The sequence below is a fragment of the Triticum dicoccoides genome, chromosome 6A (assembly GCF_002162155.2).
Source record: "Triticum dicoccoides isolate Atlit2015 ecotype Zavitan chromosome 6A, WEW_v2.0, whole genome shotgun sequence".
Taxonomy (NCBI): Eukaryota; Viridiplantae; Streptophyta; class Magnoliopsida; order Poales; family Poaceae; genus Triticum; species Triticum dicoccoides.
This window is the reverse complement of record NC_041390.1, coordinates 600,092,823-600,103,321: the sequence shown is the minus strand read 5'-3', so window position 1 is coordinate 600,103,321 and position 10,499 is coordinate 600,092,823. Positions and strand designations below refer to the sequence as shown.

The 10,499-nt window shown below is 44.4% G+C and overlaps 1 protein-coding gene across 2 annotated transcripts; it reads right to left on the bottom strand.

Annotated features, from left to right (window-relative positions):
* Positions 1–4,893: 4,893 nt before the first annotated feature.
* LOC119318309 (pentatricopeptide repeat-containing protein At5g27460-like) lies at positions 4,894–7,524 on the bottom strand. 2 transcript variants are annotated; one of them, XM_037592834.1, is made up of 2 exons: positions 7,211–7,524; positions 4,894–6,722 (listed from the first exon to the last, which is right to left on the bottom strand). In XM_037592834.1, the coding sequence occupies exons 1-2, from the start codon at positions 7,505–7,507 to the stop codon at positions 5,466–5,468; spliced, it is 1,554 nt and encodes a 517-aa protein (XP_037448731.1). In that variant the 5' UTR covers positions 7,508–7,524; the 3' UTR covers positions 4,894–5,465. The 2 variants fall into 2 exon arrangements, with proteins under 2 accessions (XP_037448731.1, XP_037448732.1); XM_037592835.1 differs by having other exon boundaries at positions 4,894–6,664; positions 7,211–7,403.
* Positions 7,525–10,499: the final 2,975 nt, after the last annotated feature.

Sequence of the window (10,499 nt, the reverse complement as noted above, 5' to 3'; positions counted from 1 at the left end):
CCCACTGAATGAATGGGATACATGGCAACAATTTCATGTCGTTGGAAATCGGTCCGAAAATATCGTACATGTAGCAGTGCTCCAAAAATGCTGATTCAACTAACTATAGTAGACCAAAAAGAGCGCTGCTATGCCAACGATAAAAATGCGGCCGATTCACGGCTGACGTGCTACGACCACCATCAGATGCAATTAGTGAGCACTTGTACTCTGCTGGATTGCAGCGTCGTCTGCATATCGGCCGGGAAGTGTCATGTGCCTGGCAGTTTCAGACCAAAAATCGGTAGTCACTGTTAGGCTCGCCATCTTATCATCTGGCACCGTAAATCATGGGTGGATGCAGAGTAATTCGGCTATCCTGCAAGTTGGGCTAAAAGCAAGAAGTACATGGTTGACATGTGAGTCAAGCCATCTCTCTTCTCTGTGTAAGTTTCAGAGCTCGCGCTCATTGCTGCACTGTTGCTCTTCCGGCTCTATCGAGCGATGGTGACGCCTGCTTTCTCTAGCCATCCATCCCAGCCAAGCTTGGGGAATTGTTGCTTCCTCAAAATGCCAGGAGATGGTGGCGAGTTGGATAGCCCTGATAGACGGGCGCGTCAGATGGAAATGAAAGTTCTGATCCAGCAATTCATCGGTAGTTCCCGGTGCCTCCTATGCCCATACCTATCAATTCCATGTCCCTATGTGTGTAGAGACACAAATAACTTATGTACAAAATTGGAATTGTGTAATTCCAAGTAAGATAAGTAATATGGTAAAAAAGATATTCATCTTTAGCTTAAAGAAGCACCCCTCCTTATAAAAGAACTTGGATGGTGATGGTAGGGAGTGACATGAGGCCATTGGTCCTCCGATAGGTCAATAGCTGTCCTAGTACTTCTCACCTTAAACTTCTACTCCTGTAGGTAGATAGCTGAAAGGAATTGGGGTAAGAAAACCCATGAGCTTGGTCCTTGGTAGGTTAGCGGGCGCGAGAGCTTTAACAGTACTTTAAACAAACAATGTATTTCCTTACTAGGAAGAATTGTGGCATATATTGCCATTCGAAACTCTGTACTGAGATCAAGATTTTAAGGTGAAACACCTATCATATGCAGTTCATTATTGCAAAGAGAAAAGGCAAGCCAAGTACAACCAATGTTGCCTGGTTTCACTAAACTCCATGGATGATATTGAAGATGAGTAACTACAGTACTCGGAGAAAACAAGTTTTGAAAAAAAATATCGCACATAATTACAAGATTACTCATCCCTATAAAGCTATAAGAACCACCTTATCCTGTTCTTACAGAAGTATGAAGCATTCCAAGCTTCTCAGGATTGTCTACATATATACAACAATGATCCTCCACAATAAAAGCATATAATCATCCTCGGTTAAGAAACAATTACTTCACAAAGCAAAGCCAAAAATTAACCTTGCCTGCTAAGTAATGAAGTGTTGTTTTGTCATGTGATGATCTCGGTCTAATCTTCAGTTCTATTTTTCCACGTAAGCTGAAATGCTATATACCATGTGACTAGGTCACAGGTTGTTACATTTCATAGTTACACATTGCCTGTTATATCTACCTTGCTAGCACGTATGATCAAGCGGTCCATTTCTTCATCTATAACCATGTCATCTCTTGCCATCATCTCGGAAACGTGTGTTGGCAGCATGATATCTGCTTTAAATATATGGTCGAAGAACGGACTTGTACAGGGGCAAACTTATTAGGTTAAACTTTTGAAGAAGCTTAATGTATCTGCTTGCATCGCCCGCACTTCCTTGCTCCTCGAAGAACATTGTGATGGCCTCAGCTAGTTTAACTGGAGGTCTCCAATGGCAACTCTTCATTAAGATAAAGCTTTCTTCATGGCATTGACAGCTTTGTCCATCTACCTACTCTGAACAAATCCCTCCATCAATATCTCTCACATCTTGTAGTTTGGGCATGCGCCTTTCTGTAGCATGTGGAGATGAAGCTTCTCAGCCTTTTCAATCCATCTATTCCTCACATAAGCACCTAGAAGAACATTTGAAACCCGCACATCATGCTTCCTGCACTCCGCTTCCCAGCTTCCAAAAATCCAACCATAGGGTTCTCAATAGAGTTTCCAACCGTGCTAGAATGCTTTCATCCTTATGACAACCATCTCCAACTTATCCTCTTCCTGCAACCCGCACATCTGGCTTACTGTACTTTTTTTTCAACCAAGCATCCCCTTTTCCATTAATCACTTAACAGAAAGATAACCGAGTTTTCATCCTTATTACAACCATCTCCAACACTACTAATCGACATACTAAAGATGGAAACTAGGAAAGAGAGAGCGAGTTGGAGCACTACCAGGAAACCCGCTATAAATGCTCGACCTCGGAACATCTATCACGGGACAAAAATCTGATAGCACCACAATCACCAAATAACACCATAACACTTTCACAAGAAAATGCACAAAAGAACAAAGTCAACAGAACCAAAAAATCACGATCAGATAGAACGCTCTGCTTCTCAGGGACATCAAAGCAGCAAAGAGGCGACTTCCAGGAATACCCCGCGCACAATGATATCAACACCTGCTTTCAGCAATAGAGCAGGATCCACACGCGGCGGTTTCAACTGATGCGCCAGTGATGTAGCTTCTTTCAACACGCATGTACTACTGTACTAGCCGAACAGAGGCACGATGGATTTGCCTAGCTTCAGTGCATCCTATGTCGGTCTTGTTGCCATCAAATTGAGGCGTCTTGTGTGTGCTCGTCACGCGGCGGATCAATCCGGCTAGCTTTGTTCTCTTCGTACGTGCAAGTCTCCTGAGATCAATAAACTTGCTTAGGTAGCCTGCTTCGTACGTGCTATAAGGAACAACCGAGCTGACAAGCTCTTGTTAAGCAACTTCAAAATTGAAATTAAATTATGATATTATAGGCCATTTGATTAAGAAAACGGAAAAAATCTACTCAACTGAACAAAACGTCAAAAATTTGGAGGAAAAGCTAGAACTTAGTGTGATTTCAAATACGCCAGGGCCGACCAAAAACACTGACGACTAAGGTTTAACTTAGTATTCCCACAAAAAAAAAGGTTTAACCCAGTACATAGAGAATGACCAACAAGTTTCTACAATGTTCGCTTTATAGCCTTACAGGTCCATGGTAAAAGAGAAAAGGTAGGGAGCAGGTAATGAAACAGAGTAGCGGAGTTTCAGAAAGTTAGTAAGTTAATAGTAACACACAAGAGCTTGACGTCCGTTCGATTGAGGACCACAGTCAATAGTCATTCTCGAATGCCTAAAGCGGTATGTGATGTAGTCAGCGTCGGATCAAAGGCAGATGACGAATGGAGGGTGCAGAGAGCTTGCTGCCAAAACGGTACATGATTTGAATTAACTGAAGATGACGAATTCTTCAGACTAGAGGGTGCAGAGATCTTGCCGCCGAAATGGAGGGTCCAGAGAGCTTGCCGCCACAACAACGATCAACCATGTACTTGTGTCAAGGGTGTCAAGATAGTGGTCATAGTTCTTCCGCGAGATTTCTTTGATAAGAGTTGTGATCCTGTAGTCCATCGGTAGTTCCCGGTGCATCCTATGCCCATACCTATCAATTTCATATCCCTATGTGTGTATAGACACAAATTGCTAATGCACAAGATTGGAATTGTGTAATTCCAAGGCAGAGATGTAAAATGGTAAATAAGATATCATCTTTCGCTTAGAGAAGCATTGCTCCTTATAAAAGAACTTGGGTGGTGATGGTAGGGAGTGACATGAAGGCATTGGTCCTTCGGTCAGTCAATAGCTGGCCTAGTACTTCTCATCTTAAACTTCTACTCATGTAGGTAGATAGCTGAAAAGAATTGGGGCTAAGAAACCCATGAGCTTGGTCCTTGGTAGGTTAGCGGGTGCCAGAGCTTTAACAATTCTTTAAACAAACAATGAATTTCCTTACTAGGAAGAACGGTAGTATCTATTGACATTCGGAACTCTGTGCCGAAATCAAGATTTAAAGGTGACACACACCCTAGCCAATGCAATTCATTATTACAAAGAAAAAAGGCAAGCCAAGTACAACCAATGTTGCCTAGTTTCACTAAACTCCTTGGATGACATTGAAGATGAATAACTACAGTACTCAGAGACAGCAAGTCCTGAAAAAAAATGTATCGCATAGAATTACAACACTACTCATCCCTATAAAACTATACGAGCCACCTTATCTCGTTCTTCCGGATCCATCTAGCGACTGTGACGCCTGCTTTCTCTAGCCATCCATCCCAGCCAAGCTTGGAGAACGGTTGCTTTCTCAAGATGGCAGGAGATGGCGGCATGTCGAATGATTCTGACAGACAGGCATGTCGGTAGGAAATGAATGTTGTGATCCATCGGTAGTTCCTGGTGCCTCCTATGCCCATTGTTATTAATTTCCAATCCCTATGTGTGTAGAGACACAAATAACTTATGTACAAAATTGGAATTGTGTAATTCCAAGGCAGAGAAGTAATATGGTTTTTTCAAAAAGGAGAAGTAATATGGTAAAAAGATATTCATCTTTAGCTTAAAGAAGCACCGCTCCTTATAAAAGAACTTGGATGGTGATGGTAGGGAGTGACATGAAGCCATTGGTCCTCCGGTAGGTCAATAGCTGGCCTAGTACTTCTCATCTTAAACTTCTACTCCAGTAAGAAGTGTGGCTAAGAATGCCATGAGCTTGGTCCTTAGTAGGTTAGCGGGTGCGAGAGCTTTAACCATTCTTTATAAACAAATAATGAATTTTCTTAGTAGGAAGAATGGTATTGCCTTTCGGAACTCTGTACCAAGATCAAGAATTTAATGTGACACGCCTAGCCAATGCACTTTATTATTACAAAGAGAAAACACGAACCAAGTACAACCAATGTTGCCTAGTTTGACAAAACTCCAGGGATGATATTGAAGATGAATAACTACAGTATTCAGAGACAACAAATCTTTGAAAAAGGAAAATACACACACAAGTACATCACTAATCATCTCTATAAAGCTATAAGAACCACCTAATCCGGTTCTTACAGAAGTATGAAGGCCTCCAAATTTCTCAGGATCGTCTTTGTACAGGCAACAGAGATCCTACACAATAAAAGCATATAATCGTCATCTCTGTTAAGAAATAAGAATTCACTTTGCTCATGACTAATCATCCCAATAAAGCTATAAGAACCCATTATCCGGTTCTCACAAAAGTATGAAGCCCTCCAAATTTCTCAGGCTCGTCTCAAGTACATACAACGGAGATCCTCCACAATAAAAGCATATAATTGTCATCTCTGTGAGAAATCATCACTTCAGATGACAGACAAGAATTCACTTTGCTTGCCTGCTAAGCAATGAAATGTTGTTTTGTCATGTGTTGTTCTCAGTCTAATCTGCAGTTCTATTTTGCGACATCAGCAAAATGCTATATAGCATGTGTCTGGATCACAGGCTGTTACATTTCATAGTTACACATCGCCTCTGATATCTATCTTGCTAGCACGTATGATCAAGTGGTCCATTTCTTCATCCATAACGATGTCATCTCTTGCTATCATCTCGGAAATGTTTGTTGGCACCACGGTATCAGCTTTAATATATGCTTGAAGCACGGACTTGTACAGGGGCAAGCTTGTCAGGTTAAACTTTTGAAGAAGCTTAATATATCTGCTTGCATCATCCGTGTTTCCTTGCTCCTCGAAGAATGCTGCGATGGCCTCAACCAGTTTGAGTGGAGGTCTCCAATGGCAGCTCTTCATTAGAGATAAAGCTTTCTTCATGGCATTGACAGCCTTGTCCATCTGCCTACTCTGAACAAATCCCTCCATCAATATCTCCCACGTCTTGTAGTTTGGCCGTGCACCTTTCTCGAGCATGTGCAGATGAAGCTTCTCAGCCTTTTCAATCCACCCGTTCCTCACATAAGCACCTAGAAGAACATTTGAAACCCGCACATCATGCTTCCTGCACACCGCTTCCCAGCTTCCAAATATCCACTCAGCCCGGTCAATGTCGCCAACTTTTATCAAACATAAAATAGCAGTCATGTAGTTAGCAGCGGGGATTCTACCTGGGACACATTTACTAGCCTCCCACAGTCTCATAACCCCATCGCTGTCACCCAGAGCAGCGTAACATGTCATTACAAAAGAATATCCTAAGCGCTGTGTTGTTGATAATGTTGTTTCGGCCGTCCTAAGGCAAGCCAGGGCTTTACTATTCAGTCCATGCTTCTTGAAGATGTTGGCCAATGTACAGTATGTGCTCCAACCAACCTCAATTGTGCCATCATTAACCATCTCCTTGAAGACTGATTGTACAGACGAAACATCAGAGACAGAGCATGCGTTCATCCAAAGGTTATATGAGAGAGCATTCCTGGGAATGTTGTTGCGTTTCATCAGATCGATTACACTGAACACCTTCTCATACTGACATGTTGCAACATAGAGTTTCATCATTTCATTGAACGAGTGAGGATCGACGGGCAGCCCAATACTCTGCAGGCTAGCCATAAAGGACTCTGCTTTCTGAACATTTCTGTCAGCAACATAGCAATGGAGGAGAGGGAATGAGGCAGCTTCCCTTGAAGCAGAGTTTGGTAATTTGTTGTAATATTCCTCAGCTTGAGAAGTACCGTGCACTTTCGCAATCAAGTCCAGTCTAGCTGCATGATCCAATGGTAATAGTTTAATTTCTTTGCGTGAGTCCATCCATGATAAAATCTGCAGGACAACAGAAGTTTTTTTAGGCTGTGCCAATTGTAATTTTCAACTCTAGCCTACATGGGACTAAAACAATCACGAATTGCCAATCGGCAGAAGTGCCAGATTCCCGTCGCGAGAGTTTCGATCAAACAATATGAAGAGTTTGAATTGACCAGTTCTTCCTCTGCAAGCAGAGATTTTAAAGGGTCTGAAATTTTTACAGAGTTGCGGTTAATCAGTTCTTCCTTCGCAATTAACCTCTCAATACTTGCTGTCAGTCAATAAAAACAGGGGAACGAAGGTGCAATTATTCCTAATAAGATGTAAAGCGACGACCGAGGAATGGCCTAATTGGGTTCATCTCCATGTTATCAGATTTTTCAGTTCAAAAATGGCATATGAGTTAGTGTCACTGTAGAAGGCAAATAGCTGGATTTTCAGTCGATGAAGAGCCTGAAGTTTAAAACTAGAGTTCAGAGAGGGGACTACTGGTTGAAGCCGCTGACCTCGAGAGCGTGGCCGTAGCGGCGTGCGCGGCGGAGCTGGGAGACGGCACGCTGGAGGTCCGGCCGCCAGACGCGGCCGCGCTCCTGGGCCCATCCGTCGATGGCCGCGGCCGCCGCGCCCGGCGACCGGAGGCGGAGGAGGCGCCACGAGAGGGGGTCGCCCTCGCGCTCGCCGGCGGTGGCCGGAGTGTCGAAGGAGGAGGAAGAGGAGCAGGAGGAGAGGGAGGCGGGTTTAGGGTTCGAGCGCGAGGAGAGCAGGCGGAGGAGGCGGCGCGCGACAGCGGCGGCCATGGCCATGGGGCCGGCTCGGTACCTGTCGTGGACTGCCTTTGGGTGTGTCCGTAACCTGAATCCATTTAGACGGCGGTTTTACATGAGAAAAGTCAATTCGTCGAGCATGAAACACATTTGGAAAACGCTTCCTTCCAACCGACTGATTTCTCGCTCGCGTAAATCTCCTCGCGCACCGTCCGATCGCGAGAGATCCGACGGACCCGGTGTAGCGCACGACGCGAGCTGACAAGGACGCGTCTATCGGGTCGGGTTGTCTCACCCGCACCCCCTTCCCTCACCCCTACCCACATTGCAACATTTTCCCCTTTTCTGTTCGTTCCTCTCCCCCAAGCTCGCTCCAAATCTCCCATGCGACGGTCGTCGCAGCGTCCAGCTCCCGGGGCGGCGAAGCTGACGCGAGGTCGACGAGGGGAGGCGCGCGAGGAGGTCCGCGAGGAGGCGGCTGAAGACATGGACGTCGACAATCTGCAGGACAGGTACCTCCGATCTTTCTCCAAAATAATTCGGAAATGACCGCAATAGAAATTCGTAGTAGAAATCTTGTAGGTTCGACATCCCAGACGATCTATTTTAGGGGAGGCGGATCGCTGGCTTGCCGGAGTTTTAGGGGCGGGCTCGCCGGTAGACATCTATTTTTTGGGAGAGGTGCGGTGGTCTTTGTTCTGGATCTGGAGCAGGAGTTTTGCCAGAGCCCATACACTCTCTCCGGTATCTCGTGTTCGCAACTGCATCTGTTTCAAGCTTGTTGCAATCTTCCACGTCTTTGCACTGCACCTTGCTGAAGGTCATCAGTGATGGTATATGTGTGTGTGTGTGTGCTGCTGCTTTTTTGACAGATTTCGGTGGTGCTCACGACTACTACTGCAATGTCGTTGACTGCATGTGGATTTATGTAGACGGTTGCTGTTGTTTTTATGTGTGTAGCAGGTCTGATGATGTAGAGATATGATTAGGCGGTTTTTTGCATTTGTAGTACTTGTGAGTTGTAGATTTTAGTGTAGTTTTGTCTGTTGTTGTGTTTGTTCAGGAGGCAGTTGTGTTGCATTGCAGTACATGTTACCCCAGGATTTTACCCATATTGCATGGAAATTGCAGAAGTAGTTGTTTGTGTTTGTTTTTATTTGATATCTGTTAGTGATAGCTATATAGGTTTTCCCTTTCAGAAGTTAGTGAAGATGCTACATTGCAATTTTTTTATGTGGCCTCCTAAAATGAATGACCAACCAGCATTTTCATGCAATGACCAAGTATATTTCAGATTTTTTTCGCAAGTTTCAGATTTTCATGCATTCCTTCTCTATAGCTTTTAGTGTTGTTAATGGGTGTTCTGAACATTTCCTTTTTGTTCTTTTTTTTGCAGTGATCCAAAAATGGATGATGATGAATCTTCCGATGGGTCGTTTTCAACGCGCTTTTCAGCTAGCCGTGAGGTTGCAGACAAGGAGCTGAATGCTAACAAGAAGGCAGTGCTAGAGAAGTCGAGTTTTGGTTCGTTGTTGAAGATCAGACCATTTTCTGTACCTCTCGAGCTGATCGACTAGGTAGTTATGAGAATTGACACTAAGCATTCTTTGTTCAGGTACCTTCAAATCACCCTCTGGCACATTTCATTTTGTGTGTGTCTCTATTGCAATGTTCTTTATTTGGAATTGCATAGCAATGTTCTTCGTCCTCGAATTTGACATGTGCCTTTTTGTCAGCCATAAAAAGAAGACTATATTGTTCACTAGAGACATGGTGCACAAAATTTTTAATATCCCATCCGGACCAAGGGCAGTGGAGCTGCTCAAGAGGAACGAACGTTGCGAGCTGCGCGACATATATCGAGAAGGCACAAGGGCTCCAATGAAGAAATCCATTTCTGTAATCAAGAAAGCATCGGATAATGATGTTGTTACTTTAGAGAGGACTTGGGTTCTTTTATGCCTTGCTCTCGTGCTAGTTCCTGGCACCGGCAACATGGTCTCGTTGGACTACCTTGCTAGCTTGAAGGACTTGGATGAACTGAATGAGTTTGTGTGGGACGAGCATGTGTTGGCAACTGCGTTGAGGGAGGCGAGGAATTACCAACTAAAGAGGGAGGCTGGGGCAAGTGGCTTCTGGATAGGCGGTTGTCTACCTATGTTCGTGGTATGCCAAACACAAATCATTTTGTCTATGTTTTCATTGGTTCATATTTTTGCTTTACTTTATTTTATTTTATTCTGCTCGCAACAATCATATGTACGATACAACCTTCTGATTTGTTTTCTTTTTCAAAAATATATGTAGTTAATTTACATGGATTTCCTAGATGTGCCTCGGTCATTGATTAGTGAGGAGACATTCAACTACTCGCTGCCCAGGGCTTGCTTTGTGTGCAATGCAGATTTTGAGCTTGTTAAAGATTTTGACAGGAACAAGCTCACCCTCGAGAAGGTTGATTTTGGAAAGCGCAATGTAAGAGCAGACCCGATCTTCCTTTTTCTAAAGATTTCTTTCGGTGATAAACATCTTACTTTCTTCTTTTGGTGATTGTTGTATGCAACATCGTCCTTTGTCTCAAACGCCATATGCAATACTGAAGGCGGACAAGCAATGTGAGGGTCAGAATCAACATCATCCGGCAAATATCACTAATAGAGCTGACAAAGCCAACACTCAAGTCAGTGTTGAGGGTGATTTAGGCGCTAAGAGCATTACTAGTAGAGCCCTCAAACCCTCAAACCCCTACAATAACCGCATTTTTACAGTTTTCGCCGAAAAAACGCCGTAGACTAGAACCTCTAAACCCTCAAACCCGTAAAAAAATTTAGAGGTCCAACCCTTAAATGACTTTGCAATCTGTAGAAGTAGGGGTTGAGGGGAAAATCTCCCCCCAACCCGCACTCCTCCTCGTCGCAGTCCTCCTCGCTCGCGCGGGAGCCAACCGCTCGTCCGCTCCCGCCGCCTCCCGCTGCCTCCCGCCCCGCCAGCCATGGAAGGCCCCGCCGCGGCCGCGCCCCCGCCCGCCGCG